We start from the raw sequence: 19,895 nt of genomic DNA, 5'->3' as shown, positions 1-19,895 counted from the left end.
TACTTGTTCTGCAGCCCTCTCTTGGGAAGGGTGAAATAATGGAGGTGTTATTCTACCAGTATCTTCATGAGCATTTTACCTGGTTCATTTGGAGAAAGCATTATAGAGAAGTTTAGACTGTAGAGTAGAAGTGAAGAATTGTTTATGGTAATAACTGTAACATTCTTTGGGAGAGTGATCTTACTGTTTTTATCTTCCCACATAGTCCCACCCCAACATAAACTGAGATATATAAAATGTACTTTTAGAATAGAATGTCTTAGTAATTATTTTTTTGAACTTTCCTCCAGTTGCTGAAACCTCTTCTATATTTATCAATGGATAAATATCACCCAGTTCTTTCATATCTTTTTTTTTTTCTTTCATGCTCATACTCTTGGTTCTTCAGTTATTATTTCTACCCCACATTTAAGTAGAAAAGCTTCTTAATTCTTCATATTTCATGCCAGGTTTGTGTGTATGGGTTCTTTTTTTAATAGTGTTCTAAAAAAGCTGAGTTTTTCCATTGTCAGTAGCTCATCATTCTAATATTAAAAGTCAGAGTCCAGAAAAGCAGACCCTGTTATCGGACACCATCTGTATCACTAGCTGTTCATTTTCTACATCTTTCCTCCTTTTCCAAAGTCAAAATATTCAACTAAAATAAAAAAATAGTAATATATCTCCAATGTTTTTAAATTCTACACAGGACTTTGCATTGCCCAGAAGTCTAGTCCTCACTTATTTTTGTTACATTGTGTTTTATTTAACACTTATCAATAGAAATTAGTAGTAATCAGTGGATTTGCTAAGTATAGTGAAATTTTCCATTACTAATGTCTTATTTTAACTTAAAATTATTTTAAGTTTTGTTTTATGAAGATAGATTCTGAAGACTGTGTCATCCTGTTTATAATTATTATGTTCAATCCTTTGTCTTCCAAAGTAAATTATAAATTATTCAAAAAATACTTGTTTCTATCATTAAGTATTTCCAGTATTGGGGGTAATTCTATCTAATAAAGAGGGAATATGCAAATTGACCATCACAAAGGTGGCAGTACCCACAGTGGAGGCGGGGTTTCCATAACACAAGATAACTGCACCCACAGCAGAGGCCGAGTTCCCTTAACGAGCCTTAATGAGCAATCAATAGGGACCTGAGGCTGCGTGGCGCTGGGTCAGGGCAGGGGACCTGAGGCTGCGCCCCCGCCCAGTGGGGCTTGACAAGGGACCTCAGACTGTGCCCCCCACTCCAGCACCAGGCCGGGGACCTGAGGCTGTGCCCCCTGCTCAGCGGGGCTTGACAGCGAACCTAAAGGTGCGCCCCTTGTCCTGGTGCTGGGTCGGGGGACCTCAGGCTGCTCCCCCCACCCCGGACCGAGCGACCTCAGGCCGTGCCCCCCACCCCAGTGCCAGGGGTCCTGAAGCTGTGCCCCCTGCCCAGTGGGGCTTGACGGGGGACCTGAGACTGTGCCCCCTGCCCGGTGCTGGGCCAGGGGACCTGAGGCTGCGCCCCTCTGCCTGGCAGGGCTTGACAAGGGTGGGGCCGGCTGGGTCTGGATCTCACGCAATTTTGAGGCGCCATGGGTGGGTGGGGACTTGACTTTGGGTCCCACAGCATGCCCCAGACTCTAACAGGAGGAAGATTTTCATATACATTTTGATAATTTTCTTTCATCTCTGACACTTCTATTATAGAGAAAGGGCAAATAGCAATATTAAAATATTTCCTTTAATTAATCCCCTTCTAATGTGCATGGATTTCATGCACTGTTCTTTATAAATCGGAAGTAATAAAGAATAGTTTTCACATGGTTGGCTTTTTATTCACTCTTTCATTCACTCAACAAATATTTAAGGATGCTTCTTTGGGCTGTGCCTGCAGAGGGGAGTACTTGTTTACTATTGAATAAGAAGTAATGCTATCATTTTTATTTTGTATTCTTCTGTTTATACCTATTGAACAATTCATTGAACTCTAGTAAAAAATCTGAACAAATTATTTAATTATAGTAAAATTGTCAGAGCTGCCTATAATGACATGCACTGTTAAATCTTACACTTGTGATAAATAGCATTGTAGATATTTCAAAGTTGCTGTAAAGTCTGATTTATATAATGTACTTATTAGGATGCTTTTAGTTGCATTCAATAGAAAATCCAATTCAGAACACTTTGCACCATTAGAAAATACAGTCTTACATAACTGAATTCTAGAGTTAGTTGGGCAGTTTCAGGGATTATTGATTCCGCAGCCTTAACTTTGTTATCAAAGACCAACATCTTTCTGCCCCTTTGGTTGTACTGTTCACAATCCAGAGGGTAACTGCAGAGGTGTTTTACTTTCTTGTTCATATCCAACAGAAGGGAGTGAGCCATCTTCCCAAGCATGTAATATGTCCGTTCAGATTAATGGGGTTATTCTGGGTAATAATAACACTGGGCTAATAAATCAATAAGTTTGTCTCATGTAAACTTTATAATGGATTTACCCTTTGGAGCTAGATTGCATTCCTGAACACAGTCAGAGTCCCATTAGGAAGAAGAAAGGGAAATTGGGTTTTGAATAAGCAACCAGCAGAGATCAACAATAGCATTGCTTCTTAATGGTGAGGGTGTGGGGAAGATCATTGACCATGTGGCTCATAGTCAGCTTTTGACAATATACTGCTTGTGATGACTAGATAGAAATATTTATTTATGGCATAAGGTACAGAACCTTGGGTTTCAATTGAAATCTGAAGTCATTTTTTCCATAATCATTAACAGTTTTTTCTAAACTTCTTGGTGACTCAGTCCTAACAGGATACCTTGCAGAATTGAGTAGCTTAATTTGTAACACAGACTAGAATTTTAATTGAGCTTTATTTGCATTTGTTGAAAACATGGTAATTAAATGTCTTAATTGTACAATGAGTGTGCTGCATTAAAGATAAATAAGCAGCTTCACATTATAACTTCTTTAAAAAGAGAAACTTGAGAATATCTGTTATAGGTAATCACATGGGAAAATAGCTGATAGTTCAGTGCATAGAGTTAGTTAGAATAGGCATAAATGTTCATCAAAAATAGAAATTTCTATTTGTTTGGAAGGAGATCATATTTCTTTGTGTAGGCTCTCTGCAAAAGGAAAGGTAATAATCTGTAAAGATGAGCAAAATTAAAGAGAAAAATTGTAAAATTTATATACCACTTAAAATAGTAAATTATCTAAATAAAGGTTTATGGTTAGTTCTTGCACTGTAATTTTCTGTGTGAACACATAAATCAAGCCATTTGTTGCTAATATATTCTCAGTAGTTTTCTTACTTGAAAAATTATTTATATGGTTTCTTATTTTATGAATGTTGAGTTGTATCTTATTATAAAGCTAGTATTAAATGTACAGAAATAATTTTAAAACTTTAAAATAACCTGACTAGTATATCAGGGACCTTGAGTATGATTATATATATTTACACATATATATAAATTAAGCATGTGTAGCCAGTTCAAGTTTTTAAAAGAGTAATCTTATGGGGTAAAGTGAGATATTCCTATTTTTCCCCCTATCAAATAAATTTAGACTTTGAAACATATGTAATGCAATACTTTAAAAGAACATCTTATGTTTGTACATATGAAGCTACATATTGCTAAATACTTTTAATTAGTTAGCATCAAATGGATTAGTGAAATACGTACACCCCCAGAAGAATTTCTGTGATAATGTATTATCAAAATTAGAATGTTCAAATTAAGTATAAACAATTCTCAAATGTCCAAGTATCATCTTAAATAGTTCACTGGCTTGGGGCAGGAAACTGAGCTAGGATATTTTATTTTATCAAATGTGTTTATAAAACCCAAAGTTAATAAATGATTTAATACTAATTTTCTCTGTTTCACCCAATTTATAAAATAATTGGTATTACATACACCAGAAAATTACTGTGATTATGAGAAGAATTGGCAACAAATGTAACTTCAGTGCACAGTTAGTTGTGATGGCTCTGCCTTTATTCTATTACCAAGCCAAGAGCAGACATATGCCCTGTACTTCTGCCAACTATCAGGCTGAGAACTAGCATTCATGAGTTATGGTGATGGCTGTTGTGGAAGACAAAGTCGTTTACATTTACTGGGCGCATTTTTTTATAGTTTCGAACATTGATGAAGGTTGTGTAATCCATTAGACAATACATACAGCACTAGCAATAATATCATAAAAATATACCAGAAACTGATGAGAGCCGAAGCAATTACAGTTGACCCTTAAACATTGTAAGTTTCAACTACCCAGGTCCACTAACACATGGGTGTTTTTCAGTAAATAAGTACAGTACTGTAAGTGTATTTTCTCTTATGATTTTCTTAATAACATTTTCTTTTCTTTAGCTTACTTTATTGTAACACAGTATGTAATATATGCTATACAAAAGCTGTAAATTGACTGCTTATGGTATCAGTAAGGCTTCAGTCAATAGTAGTCTATTAGCAGTTAAGTTTTGGGGGAGTGAAAGTTACATGTGGATTTTTGACTGTGTGGAAGTTGGTGCCTCTAAACCCCATGTTGTTCAAGAATCAAGTGTATAATGGGCCTTCCCGGTGTTACTGTAGTTGGGGTCTGGCCAGTTTTTTCAGGCTTTATTAGAGAAGAGTGGGCATTGTTCTGAAGCGAGAGGAATGGCAATACCCAGAGACTGCATAAATGCTTGTGTGGTTGGGATAAAGTCATGAGTCAGGTACCAGTAATCTTTGATTTAAACAATCTTTTATGAGCAGTTGCTGTCTGCCTGGCATTCCTCATTTTAGGAGCTTAGAGAGTGGGAGACAGACATATGTGAAGTGTGACAATAAAAGTTTGTTACAGATATGGAAGTATAGGTAAAAGGAGTTTTGCAAGTTGTAAAGTTTAGAAAATCCACTACCATCCATCTGTTTAATTTAAGTATAACAACCGACCTAGGTTTGTAGCTCCCAAGAACGTTTGAGAATTGTTTTATAGTGATTTGGTCAATTATCTCAAAGTTGAGGCCACAACTATTTCCCAAAAGGTTGAGGGAGTGATTGCCAATCAGAGCATAGCCATATCAAGGGTATTGACAAGGTGCTGCAGCCCTACTAAAGCTATATTTACATTCTCCTGGGGGGCTGTCATTGAAACAGCTTCACATGATTAGCAAGCTCTTGAGCAGTGATGGGGAATCTTTTGAGCTCGGTGTGTCATCATTTTGAAAAACTTAACTCTGGTGCGTGTCACATATAGAAATTTTTTGATATTTGCAACCATAGTAAAACAAAGATGTATATTTTTGATATTTATTTTATATATTTAAATGTCATTTAACAAAGAAAAATCAACCAAAAAATGAGTTCGCGTGTCACCTCTGACACGCGTGTCGTAGGTTCATCATCACTGCTCTTGAGACACTAGGCCAGAATATTCTTTCCCTCCTCTATGTAGACCACAAAAAATTACAGCCTTAGCTCAGCATTTATTTGCAAGGCTATGGATTTTTACTAGCATTGGCCATCTGAAAATTGTAACTGGCTTCCTCCAATAAATCTGCACAATTTCTATTTATGCATTAGTTGAAAAAGAGTTAAAGAAACAATTTTTTTAAAAAACCTGCCATTTTCATTGGAAGAAGAGAGTGGCTCACATTTAGATAACTCAGTACAGAAAAGGGTCAATCTTTCTGAAGTCATTTTTACAGTTGCTAACCCATCCTAGAGCCACTGCACAATTGACCTTGCTTCTTGAGTGATTTCATCAATGTGAGCCACAAATCACAGTATTCAGTTACCATAGGATTGACAACAGGTTTCTGAAATATATTTCTGACTGCTGTAATTATCTTCTGGGAAGACTGTGTAATGACTGGTTGAAATATATGCTGAATGAAGCATAGAATCTAGCAATTACAAACAGAGTTGACTAAAAATTCATGAAGGTCTTGCTAAAGTACAACTGTACAAGGATATCATAATAGAAAGATCCCCAGGCGGGGAGTGTGCTGGACCCAGATCTTTCTGTTTCCTCAGCATTTAGAGGAAGAAGTTGGTCTAAATGACCTCCAGAGTACCGCCTGGATTTAGACTCGGTGATGTTCTTACTCTTTGGCTAGACCTAGGGTATAACCAGCTGGAATGGGAAATATGTTGGCTCATGTTTTAACCAAATGTGTCAACAAAAAGAATTATTTTAGTATTATGGTAAATAGCTGGCATTAATAAAAGTATCAGTTGGCTGTACTCATGTCATCATTTGATAGTCTCTTGTCAGATGTGTGGGGTTTAGTAGCATAACACTAAGATATTGAGTTTGTTTTAATATGTCTTATTATACTCTTGTTATTGTGTATTGCTAACTTAAGTGCCCCTCACTGAATTTATTTGAAGATATATTAACTTTATTTAGAGATCTGTTCTTTGTGACAGACAAAGAAGAGGCCTAACTGTTCTATTTGGCTCTACATTAGAAGAAGCTTAAAAATATTGATTCATACTTTGTTTGTTGCTGGAGAAAAAAAAGATGACCTCTGAATTCAAGGGGTAACACAAAGCCCCAAACCATAGGCAATTAATCTCAGAAAAGATCTAATGAGAATGGCTGAATATGTGTATCTATTGCTTCCCAACTTAAATTCTGAAAGGTTTTTTGGTAGGTGGAAACCCACTCTGAGTTACTTGTCATTCTTTCAAATGCAAACAGTTTGGGGTATTGGACCATATTCTTATGAAATGTTGGTTCAAAGATTGGAATCTTGTTATAAGTACAGCTTTTATCTACAAAGTTCAGAGGAGTAAGAGGTTATTGAATCACACCTTTTCATGACTCTATCCAATTGTTTACCTGTCTTTGTGTAGACTCACATGCAAAATTATTTAGGATTAGAAGATGTAGTACCATTTCCTTGTGATGTTGCCTTTTTAATAAAAACATAAATAAAAGCTGCAGAGGCTATGAAGATCCAGCCTGTTTGTAGAAATGACAAATAGACATGTTTGGGAGCCTGAGGAAACAATTTCTTGTGCTACCATTGGTGTGCTAATTAGAGAGTGGTATAATCCATTAATGAGGGGCCAGAGTGGATCCACTTCATCCTTACCCAGGAGGAGTGTAAGCACTTGGGGAAGGACTGCTTATTTTCATTTTGCAAATATGTAAAAAGGACCATTACGGATCTGTGCTGAGGACCAGCCAGTTCCCACAGCAATACATGTTCTGTGTCAAGTAAGATGTTACTCCAGGGAAATCAGCACCTGACTGAAAAGCAGCTCTATTGGCACATCATTTTCCCGTAGGGATACACATGTGCATAGAAGTCATCCACATCACATATTCAGTTTTAATTCCATGCAAAAGTAAACAGCACTGCAACCCATGTTAATAGCAGGACTGTACAGTACAACATGTGGGAAAATAAAATCCTCACATATATTTTAGCTTCCTTATTTTTGTTCCTTTGGTTCATGGTATTCCTTATCTGTTTTTGTTTTTGTTTCCTTCCAAGTGGAAGAAGACACAGAAGAAAGCTCAAGATCAGGGAGAGAGTCTGTGTCCACAGCCAGTGACCAGCCTTCATATTCTCTGGAAAGACAAATGAATGGAAACCAAGAGAAAGGAGATAAGATTAATAGGAGAAAGGATAAAACTGGAAAAGAGAAGAAAAAAGATAGAGATAAGGAAAAGGATAAAATGAAAGCCAAGAAGGGAATGCTGAAAGGTCTAGGAGACATGTTCAGGTAAGTCTTTACCAACCCAAATTGGATCATTCCTCAAGATATATATATGAGGTTAATAAGAAATACTAAAACACAAATTTGAAAACATTGTTTGAGGTTAACCAAAATTCTTTTCAGTCTTAGCTACTTCATTGCTATATTCTTAATGGTTTCACTTTCGTTATTTTAAACCATTTTATCAACCTTAAAGATGATATCTTGCCAACTATGGAAATGACTATAGAGAGGAAGGAGGGACAAGTCTATATCTTAGCTATGCATAAGAGTAACAGCCCCATTGAGAAAAAAGACTGTTAAAGTAGTGTTTGTTCTTTTGTGAGTATGAACAATGGTTCATTATTTAAATTTAACATAGAGTTCAAGTTAGAGGTAGCATTTAACGTTCATTAATAACAAGTCTAATAAAAAATCTTACAAATAAAGGTTTAATTAAAATGTGTTGATTAATTTATGTTATTTCAATAGTAAAAGTTTAATTAAATGTAGTCTCTAGCTGTTTTCTGACAGAAGTTTTTGTGTCCCTAAATTATATCATAGGATTACTTAGCATATCATGCTTTACAAATCATTGCCACACAATAAAAGTGACAAGTTTTTCTTAAGTTGCACTGCAACTCTTCCATAATTGTTCATCTAATGTGAACAATAATATTCAGGTCTTTAATGTGCAATATAAAGATTAGTTGATTGTTGCATAAATTAAACCCTTAAACATATGATGATATTTTAAATTTGAAAACATACAGCATAATCATTCAACTCTTCAAAAAGTAGTTATCCTACATTATGAATCCCTTCCTTTTTTAATTGAAAATGTGAATGAGCTTTTCTTTTCACAGAAATTTTTTATTGATGATCCTGAAGTTGCCCTCAGTAACTCAAGGAATTATAGATATGTCAAGCCTACAAAATTGAGGACTTAGGATCCTGCCTTCACAATAGATATGTTCTGTAGATGTCTGATTAAGTTAATTGCATGAAAGAAGTAAGCTATAGATGGAGATAACACAAAACCTGGTCTATTCGCCCTGTCAGTTTTAATTTAAATACAGTTGGATTTCCATCTCCAGTGCCTCATAACACTGGGTTTTTCTTAGTTTTACATTAGTTTTTCTTGCTTATATACTGATTCTTCTGAATCCATTTTCAGTCAGATCATCATTTTTCATTATATTCCATGTCCAAGAACACTTGGGGTGAAGTTGCCTTAATTGCCACTTTATTTCAGTTTCTTCGTTAGCCAGGGGTTTTTTCATTCCTTATATGCAAACTGACAGCTCATAAATGGTCACCTACATAACACACAGAAATAAGGTGGTGCCTATCAATTAAAAATGGAGGATTTTATACTACTGTCTTCAAATTAGAGAATATGAAAGGGGAGCAAGTCTCCCCTTAGACTTACAGAGCCCACTTAGAGCCCAGTCACATTTCCAGGGTTTCATCCCTAAGTCTTATTGAAAGCTAATGGCTTGTTAGTTTTTATTCATCAGCTAACATTTATCTAATAGACACAGTGCTCTGTTATTCTCATGGAATAGAGAATAAGCAAACTTTTAGTTTGTTTATAAATTATTTTAATTATAAATGCTTTTTTTTTTTTTAACTTGTAACTCCAGAATCAGAGAGACCTTATAGTAGAGTTTTCTTCTGAGGGCCAGAGGAGTGGAGAGTGTCAGGGCCGTGGGGAAATATATATTGTTTCAAAGGGACCCTGAAGTACAACACAGTTCAACCTTCTTTTTGCTGCAAGTTCTGTGAAATACTATACGATGTTTTTTTTAGATCAAATATTATAGCTTATACCTGTAACCAGCTTTGTGATGAGGAAGTGGACCCATTTATACTCTGAAGGCTTGGGTATTCTTGAAAATCAACTTCTGTGTTTAGGTGCCAGGGCTGAGAGTTTTTTCTAAGAATTAAGTTTGTGTTCTTCCAGTATTTAAGAATGGCTGTTAAGAAAATGAGAGATGTCTATACTTTTCTGGGTATATAACATATAAATGGTCTGCTAGAGTCAGCCTACATTGGCTTGTGAAAGCCAGTTGTTCAATTTTTAGGGATTTTTGCCAGCCAGTTGTTAAATACAACCATTACAAAAAAAATAAGTTCTATAAAATACTCAAAAACTGTCACTTCCTAATTATTTTATTACATTTTACTATAATCTCTGCTTCTGAGGTTATTTACACTGATTGTGTCGGCATGGTGCTAGTACTATATGGTGTGCTCTTCTCGGCTTCAGCTCTGGGACATCATGCTGCCAGCTTGTGGGAGGACTTACACCATGGAAGTATGTGAATTCCACAAAACTGAGCTTTTTCTCCCAGGAGAGCACCACACCACATGGGGAAGAAAAATAAATTCTCTGCTACCCTTCTAAGTTCTTCCAGTTGGAGAAATGAACAAAATTAACATGAGACAGATTAATAAGAGAAAATGACCAGATTTATTACCTATACACATATGAGGTCCCTAAGAACATGGAACCTGCCTCTTTAACAGTGGGACACAGAAAGGACTAACTAAATGGCTCTTGATAGGTTCCTCCCTATCACACTAGTTCATATTAAAATATAGTTATCTGTGATAATTGCTCCTTTAGAGCAAGTCCTCTATCTAAATTCTTTTAGACAGTTAGAGGGAAGACCAAAGGTTTTTCCTGATTCTGTCATTCCTTAAAAATAACTAGCTTAAAATAATGTCTTAAAAAGGGGCATATTTTGGGGTGGCAAACTTGGCTTCCCCTCACCATGGAGAATGTAAATATGACTTAAGCAGAGTTCTTCTATCTTGTCTACTTTTCTTGATCGTGACTGTCTTCTTTCTGACTGCAAACCAGTGCTTCATCTGTCTGGGAAATGGTTGAAGCTTACCAAACACTCTCCTTGGAAATGAGTTGAGAATAATTTATTAAACATAAAATAAGCTTTTTGTTTTACTATTGGCTCTCAGTCATTTCTTTATACCATTATTATATCACCATAGTATTTCAGAAGACTTTTAAAGCATTATTAGTTTTTTTAAAATATTTTTTACTGCCTTTTATACCTACTGGATCTAATTATTTAGACTAATAGACTCTCAGATTGATGCTTTTATGTGTTTTTAATAACATAGGGAAAATAGTAAGATTTTAAAATTAGTCGCTTCCCTTCTCTTTGTTCTTTTAAATAGTATGTGATTTCCTTAGCAAGGTTGGTTTTAAATAGCTTAATAAAAATGTGTATGTGCCTATAGATTTTTTAGAATAGTTTGTAAGGAGATTCAAGTATAGCTTGCTCATAGTTGGCCTAAACTACAAAGCAGGAGTGTGTGTGTGTGTGTGTGTGTGTGTGTGTTATGATTTTGTTTCTGCGTTTTGGTTCAGATAATAGAAAAAGGTTTGTTTGTTTTTTCTTTAGTTGCTTGAGAAAATAATAATGTGTTTTCCTTCGAAGATTGGCTCACAGGCTTTTCTCCCCCCCCCCCCCCCCCCCCCCCCGCCTCAACCCCACCCCCACCCTACACCTCTTGGAAAAAAACAAACAAACCACACACTCTGTTCCTACCCCTATAGGGTGTATGTATGATTTTTGGTTAAATTTGATGAGGGCCTAATAGATGGACCATATTTTTAAAACTATCTACGAGAGGAAGCTGTGGAACATGGAGCAGGTATTTTAGTTCATTTGTATATACAAATGACGTTGTTTTCTGTTTCACACACTGAATGATACTCACAAAAATGATTTAATTATTTTTGTTTTTAGTCTAAAATATTTTTCATCTTCATCTGAGGATATTTTTTTATTGATAAGAGAGAAGACAGAGAGAAACATCAGTTGATTGCCTCCTGTACATGCCCTGACCAGGGATTGAACTGGCAACCTAGGTGCCCTGACTGGGAATCAAATCCCCAACCTTTTGGTTGTACAGGACAACATTCCAACCCATTGAGCCATATGGCCGGGGCAAAAAGGATTTAATTATTGATAACTTTGGGAAAGAATGTTGTGTCATATGAATTCTGTCTATAAATTATGGAGTATATAAAGTGCAAAGTTGCCCTAATGCAAGTTTTAAATCTATAAGGAATCAAATAACAAATATAAAGTGTGTCATGTTTGTATGAATTTCTCCTTGAATATATAACATCTTCTTTTGCATGTATGGAGCTCCTATTGCCTTAATTAAAGAGGCTTAGTAGCTCAGAAAGCTGTGTGTACTTACTGAACAGGTAACATGATTTTTTAATGCAATCATTCTGAGTGCAAAGTACAGAGTGGGGGGACCAGCTGTACTGTTGAGTCTGTATATGTTTGATTCTCAGATGTTTGGCTATTCAAATTTAATACTCTAAAATATTTCTGAGAATTCTGCAATTTTATGAAATTGGCACCAAAGAGGGACAAGTATCTATTGTGTAATGTTTTAAATGCGTTCCTTTTTAAATGAAAATAATAGCATTATTATTTTTTAAATTGATTTCAGAGAAGAAGGGAGAGAGAGAGAGAGAGAAATAGAAATATCAATGATGAGAGAAATCATTGACTGGCTGCCTCCTGGATGCCCCACACTGGCGATCAAGTTTGCAACCCGGGCATGTGCCCAGACTGAGGTCAAACCTTGACCTCCAATAACAGCATTATCGAGCAACATGTTTTTGCCTGTTTCCATCTCCAACTTGAATAATCAACAAGATATTAAGCATTTAAAAATACTTTTTTTTCAACCCTAGAGTAAGTGCAATTTGATATTGCTTTTCTTGAAAACTCAGAATTATTATAATTTGAATGTCCAAGAATTGCATACACTGAAGGTTCTTAGAGCTGACCTTACTGTGCACGTATGAGGTTATTTGTGCTGTTGTCCTTTTGTGATAGCTATAGCTATGTCAATGGAAGCTCAAGCAAAAGTAATGTTGCAATATTCACATTATTAAAATAGAATCCTCCAATTACATTTAAAATGATGACCTGAGTCCCTGTGGCATTGTTTATTCAGTTCTGTAAGAAGAAATAGATCATTTAGTTTAAAATCTTGTTTGGTTTAGAATATAATTGTTTTCAGAACACAGTGAACATGATCAGATTTTAAAAGTTAATGTTACACCAGCTGGTATTGGCTCAGTGGTTGAACATCAACCTATGAAACAGGAAGTCACTGTTTGATTCCTAGTCAGGGCACATGCCCTGATGTTTCTATCTCTCTCTCCCTTCCTCTCTGAAATCAATTAAAAAATATATTTTAAAAAAGTTAATGTTGTAGTTGGATTATACCTTTTAGACTGTTGAGAGAATAAAAAACACAATTTACTATTGCTTCTTCCCTTATCTGTGCGTACTAACTGTGTGTCTATACCGTGTTTCTTGTTCAGCCTTGCCAAACTGAAGCCTGAGAAGAGATGAACAACAAACCAGATTCAAAAATGGCTTGAAAAGCACATGTTGCACAGTTGTTTTTAAACAATAAATTTACTTTTAATGAATTCTTAGTGGCTGTTGACAAATTTTGTTTACGACATCAGCAGTGTTGATGGTTTAGTAATTTCCATATTAGTTAATTTGGAACTTTTTTATTTTGATTTCAATCTTGGTGTTTAAATCACTGCTTGGAAAGGCAGAGAAGTGTTTTTCTTTCCTATCATTTTTATTAGCCCCTTTTCATAGTGGAAAACCATAGTCCTAGCTGCTGGCGTATTCAGTGATCATCAGAACACACTAATCAGATGTAAGAATCAATGCTTTCAAGAGTATGCAATGTACCGATTTGGTTTCATTATATAGGTCAGTGGCTAGGGACACAGGCAGGCAGCGGATGAACAGTTCAAGGTCAAGGAGGTGTGTCCATTGGGATAGTCACTCATCAGTTGATGACCAAGTGGGCCAGTTAGAAAGTGACTTTTGGGCAAAGAAAAGTGCCTTCATGGGTTACGGAATTTAGATAAAAAATGAAGGGTTAAGAAAATAAATATCTGTGTTCAGGGATGGCTGAGCCAGCAAGTACTTCCAATGGGAAAAGTAGAGATACTTTGACCAGTAATCCCAAGGTTTGCTGAGACCATAGGGAATGGAGGCACACACTTCTATAGAAATGTTTCTGGAGTGATTTAAATGTTTCTGGAGTCTGCCTGGGTAAGTGCTCCAATCACAGATCCAAGTGCCGGCCCAGGTAGATCAGTGTCCTTACTTTAGAATGAAGTTTTCTACTGGGAAGAAGGCTTTGTTTTTCATGGCCTCTCAGGATTTCACACACAGATTGCATTTAGCTAGCTCTGTTTGTCTGAAAACCTTATGGTTACTATATTCCACTTAGAAATGACTGTGATGATGAAAAAGAAAACCATTTAATAAAAGGGTATTGGAGAATTGGGTTGTGTGCCGTGAGAAGGATTTCACTCTGCAGACATAGTAGCAGCTTGCTACCCCACCCTCGCCCCACTCTGCCAAGTGGAATTTACCTATATTATAGGAAGAACACACACAAAACAGGGTTTATTTGTTTGTGTCAGAAGTGTTGGGACTTGTAGTTTTTTATGACTCAGGCCTTGTGGATTAATATGACCAGTTTCGTGTTGGTAAAATCAATTGGCATCTGGTACAACCTGCTGGGATGTAGGGAATGCAGTTTAATTCATCCAAATGAGGTACAGAAGCAATACTGTGTCATGGAAAAGACTGAACTCTAAGGGAATGATTCTGCATAATCTTACTTGTTTTCTTATTTCATCTGGAATAGAACACATATTGTTCTATAAGTACACCTATTGGGAGGTTTCCTTGGAATAAGTTCCAAATTTGTAAATCCCAAGTACTTACTGTATGCTTCTTTTAATTTGAATGTAAACAGAGGTTCCCTTTTTTTAACACAGGAAAATAAGTGTCAGCCTGACCTGTTAGCAAAGACAAGTTCTAGAGTAGCTGATATTCTACTCTTCAAGTATTCTTCTTTTCCTTGTTGGCAGTTTTAACCAGAGAGCCTCTGACTTCTACAGCACTGAAGCTGACTGCAAAGGGAGCCGGAGGGGCACAGAGCATGACAGCTAGGCCTTTCTGAGGCCTTCCTGACGCTTTTTAACGTTTCTTTTCCATAGACCTGCAGCATGAATATAGATTGCAAGTATCATGAATGACACTTACTTTATAGTTTCTGCAAAGCAAACCTTCTTGTAAAAGAAATTTTTGACAGTTCTGAGATGCTAAGTCAATTTCAATTTCAGACTGGATAAAATATAGAATTCTTTTTTTTTTTTTTTTTTTTTGCAACTGATGTGAAAATCAAAGGCTAGTGACTATTCACTCTCTAATAGCACAGGGTAAATAAATACTATCACACCATTGAAAAATGTACTAGAAGACAGGCTTGGCTAATGACATTTACCACAACATATATTGGCAATATTATATCTGATGTTTTTTATTTGTTACCATTAGAAGTTCTATATCTTTTACATTACAAATAATAGATCAAAAACATGTTATTTCTAAATGTATTTTTATCATGGCACAAATCTGATATAATAAGAGAGAGACATGTAAATTGACTGTCCCTCCACTACACTCACCAGCCAATCAGGAGTGAGTATGTAAATTAACCCAACAAGGATGGTGGGTTAATTTGCATACACAGGTGCTGGGCGAAGAGCAGAGTGGGAGAGCCAGTAGCTTGGGGGGGACATGGCTCCCTTGGTCGCTCCCCCAAGCCGCTGGGTGGAGAGGAGAGCCAGAGCTTGAGGGACATGGCTCCTTCAGTCGCTCCCAGTGACCGAGGGAGCCACGCCCCCCCAAAGCCACTGGGCAGAGAGCAGAGCAGGACAGCCGGCAGAGGGTGGAGCAGCTTGGGGAACTTGACTTCCCAAGCAGCCAGACAGAGAGCAGAGAGGGAGAGCTGGCAGCTTGGAGGACTTGGCAGAGTGGGAGGCCGTGGGACAGAGACAGAGCAGGAAGAGAAAACCAAGAGCGCGGGGAGCACCAGGAATTTTTGGAAGAGTAGTTCTGGTGGCAGCCCTAGGACCTGAAGCGGAAGCCCGGGGGGGGGGGGGCAGCACCAGGAATGCTGGGAATCGTAGTTCTGGTGGCAGACGGATCTCCTAGACCAGTGATGGAGAACCTATGACACGCGTGTCACCTCCAGTGTCCTAGACACTAGAGCAGTGATGGCGAACCTTTTGAGCTCGGCGTGCCAGCATTTTGAAAAACCCTAACTTAACTCTGGTGCCATGTCACATATAGAAATTTTTTGATATTTGCAACCATAGTAAAACAAAGACTTATATTTTTAATATTTATTTTATATATTTAAATGCCATTTAACAAAGAAAAATCAACCAAAAAAATGAGTTCGCATGTCACCTCTGACACGCGTGTCATAGGTTTGCCATCACTGGACTAGAGCAAAGTGAACCTGGAGCAAGTTACTGTTGCCATGGGGGATGGAGGGAAAGCAAAGGTGAGAGACATAAGTAAAATCAGAATGCCTAGGAAAAATTAAAGGGAAGATATCCTAAAACTTCCAGGAAATCTCCACCAATGAAGCAAAGGAAAAAAAAAATGCCTCTATTATTCTGTGAGTAACAAACCAAACTGGGTTGGGGGTCTCAGACAATTTGCTCATATGATTGCAAAGACAGACAGAAATTCCCAGATTGAAGAAGGCTCCCCTAAGGACTCCCAGATTGGAGAGGGTGCAGGTCGGGCTGAGGGACCCACCCCCAGTGCACGAATCTTTGTTCACCGGGCACCTAGTTATTATATAAAGGTAATTGTTTGATCCTTCCAAATAGTTTTTTGAAGAATTCACTGGGGAAGTGACCTCTTTCATAATTAAATATAAGATGGTTTTCTTTTGACCTATCTTTAATAATAGCCAATTTAGAAACAGAAGACAAATTGGATTAAATTTCATATCATAGCAAAATAACCATGTCTCCTATTAACATTTCTGCTTAACATTTTATTTTAGGACTAGAGGCCCAATGCATGAAAATTCGTGCAAGAGTAGGCCTTCCTTCCCCTGGCTGCCGGCACTGGCTTCCCTCCGGTCCCAGCTTCTTCAGGAAGGATGTCCGGAAGAAGACGTCCGATCTAATTAGCATATTACCCTTTTATTATTATAGATGGGTGAGCCACCATGCTTTATGCCAGCAATTTTCAACTTTTTCAACTCATGGCACACATAGACTAATTACTAAAATCATGTGACATACCAAAAATATATATATTTTGCCAATCTGACAAACAATAGGTATAATTTTAATTCATTCATACTGGACAGCTATTGTTGTGTTGGCTGTTATCATTTTTTATTTGACAATCTAAGGGAAAAGAGTTCAGTGCCCCTGACTAAATAGTCAGGTATTGCTCATTTTAAAAATTCTTGTGGCGTACCAATTGAAAATTTCTGTTCTACGCTAAGGCCATGCCCCCAAACCCATTCTGATCCTTTCTTGCCTATTCCAGAACTTGTGCCTATCCACAGTTCATTCTTCTCTCTCCCACATCATCAGGGATTGCCCTTCTCTACTAGACTATTTTCACGTTGTCCTACACTCAGCTGTTATTTTCTCTATCTCAGAGACAAGTCTCTCTTCCCCTACCTACCCTTTCAACTGCTACCTCATTTTCTCTTCCACTCTTCAGAGCAAACCTTTGGATACATTTGTACTTGTTGTCTTCATTTCCAGTTCTCTCTTAAACTCCCTGCAATGAAACCTTCATCCTCCATGGTTTCATAAAACCTGTTCTCATCTAGATCACCCATGGCCCCTTCTTGGGTGAGTCTTCCCTGTACATCCTCAACCCCAGGACTGCAGGTGCACTTGGCACATCAGCTGTTACTTTCCTTGGAGATCACCCTTACTGTTTCTCCTTCTTCCTCTCTGCACATTGTTTCGTCCCCTTTGCCAATTCTGTGTCTAGCTGTGTTCTCCTGATATTGGAGTGCCTCAGGACTCAGTCCTTAGTCTCATCTCTTTTTCTCCTTTCAGTAACACAGAATTTTTATACTCCTAGGAAAGAGAGCCTCAGGGCTCTAAATACAGCTTATGAACAGATGACTCCCATGCGGGAAACCACTGTGAACTCTAGATTTGGAGGTCCAACCATCTTAATATATTCACTCATATGTCAACCAGGCATCTGGAACTTAACATGTTCCCAGCTCAGTTCCAGACATTTTCCCACAAACTTCTGTCAGTCTTCCCTGTCTCAGAAAATGGCAGCTGTGTTTTCAGTTGGTTAGGTCCAAAACCTTGGAGTAATCGTAGACTCCTACTTTCACTTACACCCCACATTTAATTTATTAATAATGTTCAAAAGCCAAAGCCCATTTGATCTGGTTTCAGTACATATCTCTGATCTTAGCATTTTTGTGCCCCCACTGCTGCCACCATTGATGAAGCCCTCATCCTCCTTAATCTCCCTGATTTCAAACAGAAACTTAACACACCAGCTAGAGGACACATTACTTCCTGCCTCTCTTCAACTCCCTAGTAGCTTTCTGAGTCAGAGTAAAAGTTGAAATCTTTAGAGTCACCTGTTGGACCCTATAGGATTTGCCCCCATCCTCTCTGACCTCATTCCTTCTACTCTTTCCTTAGCTGACTTCACTCTAACTACACTGGCCTCCTCTTTTCTAAATCTGTCAGGTCCACTAGAGACTTTGTCCTTGCTCACTCTCTGCTAAGAATAATCTTTTCTCAGATAACCACATGTTCTCTCTTGTGCCTTTAACATCTTTACTCAAATGTCAGCCTTTTGGAAGTCAAGCCAACATCACAGACTTTGCTCCCTCCCACTTTGATACTTCCTGCCTCCACTTTTTGGCATTGTTTGTCTCCTCTGCATTCATTACCAGGTAACATATACTTATATTCCCCTGACTTAGGTTAATAATAAGCCAAGAGTGGCAGGGCTTGTTAACCCTTTTTCCCCTACGGTATCCCTAGCAAACTCCCTGGTGCATAGTCAGTACCTAGTAGTGTAACAGATGCTAAGTCACCAGCACCCCTTCAGTGCATCCTCTGACTTCCAAAGGCCAGTTTCTGCTTCTGTGCCCGAGAACTCTTTGGAGCCTAAGAAGGAAGCTCTGCTTCTCTGTGCAGGACTGCCAGTATGCCCGGGAATGACACCTTTACAGAGCAGTCCTCAAACAATGACCCAAGAAAAACAGTGTAAAACCAGGTACTTACTCCATTCCCTGTGGCCCCTCAGAATATAATGCTAGGGCTTAAGTCTGTACCCTTAGCCCTGAAAGTGGGTCCTTCGACTAGGAACATGGAAGGACCTGGAGCCTGTCAGAGGTGAAGAAACGCAGGCCTCTCTCCAGACCTACTGTCATCAGAACCTACAGTGTAACAACCCTGGGTATGTCTGTGAACGTTACAGGTGGAGAGCTGGCCTGTGGGGTTGAGCTCTCCTGGCCCACGGTGGTAGCTGGCTTGAGAACACTTCCTCTGGGTTGCCTTTCTGCCCTCTGTCACATCTCTACTTCCCTACCATGATTCTTGCAGCTTTCATAAAACCTCTGCCCTAAATCTCTGTCTCAAGATTGCCTTCTCACGAGATCCAGACTAAGATAAGTGTTGTTTAAGCAAATGAATAAATAAATAAAATTTCTAGAGTGAGGGGTCCTGTATGTGAGGATTTTCTACCTGGTGTAATTTTATAAGTTATGACAAGTTGTCACTCCTGGGCAGTGCTAGTGCTGGTGTTTGTTCTCATCTTTGAAAGATGATGCACTTCCAGAGTCAGCCTTGTCTAAGGAGAAGTAATCTCCTGGAGAGCAGGCCTTGTCATGCTCTATAGCAAGCACGTCAAACTCAAAGGCTAACACGGGCCAAATACACAAGGTTTAAGTTTATGTGGGCCACAAAAAGCAAAAGCTTCAATTTTCATAGAAACATAGGTTTATTTTGATAGAGACATGTTGAATACAAAGGGCTGAAATAAATAAGTAATCCTATACAGTGGGGCCTTGACTTACTAGTTTAATTCGTTCCGTGACTGAGCTTATAACTCAAATTACTCGTATGTCAAATCTTAAAGTGAACGAGTGAGACACGTGATGCTGGGCTGATGTTGTGGCATTCACTGTGACGTTCACTGCGCCAACTAGCGGTGGGGTATCTGAAGCTGGCTCGTAACCCGAATTTTAGCTTGCAACTCAAAGCAAAATATCGACCGAGAGACGGCTCATATCTC

The 19,895-nt window shown here is 38.0% G+C and overlaps 1 protein-coding gene across 7 annotated transcripts in view; it reads left to right on the top strand.

Annotated features, from left to right (window-relative positions):
• PARD3 (par-3 family cell polarity regulator) overlaps positions 1-19,895 on the top strand; it is an 823,338-nt gene that overhangs the window by 565,327 nt on the left and 238,116 nt on the right. For all 7 annotated transcript variants that reach the window (XM_081109711.1, XM_081109709.1, XM_081109710.1 and 4 more), the window contains one exon: positions 7,482-7,713. In XM_081109711.1, coding sequence (XP_080965837.1) covers positions 7,482-7,713 — 232 coding nt within the window. The remainder of the gene's footprint in view (positions 1-7,481; positions 7,714-19,895) is intronic.

The sequence above is a fragment of the Myotis nattereri genome (genome assembly GCF_964212035.1).
Source record: "Myotis nattereri genome assembly, chromosome: 1".
Classification (NCBI taxonomy): Eukaryota; Metazoa; Chordata; class Mammalia; order Chiroptera; family Vespertilionidae; genus Myotis; species Myotis nattereri.
This window is presented reverse-complemented; position numbering and strand designations above follow the sequence as displayed.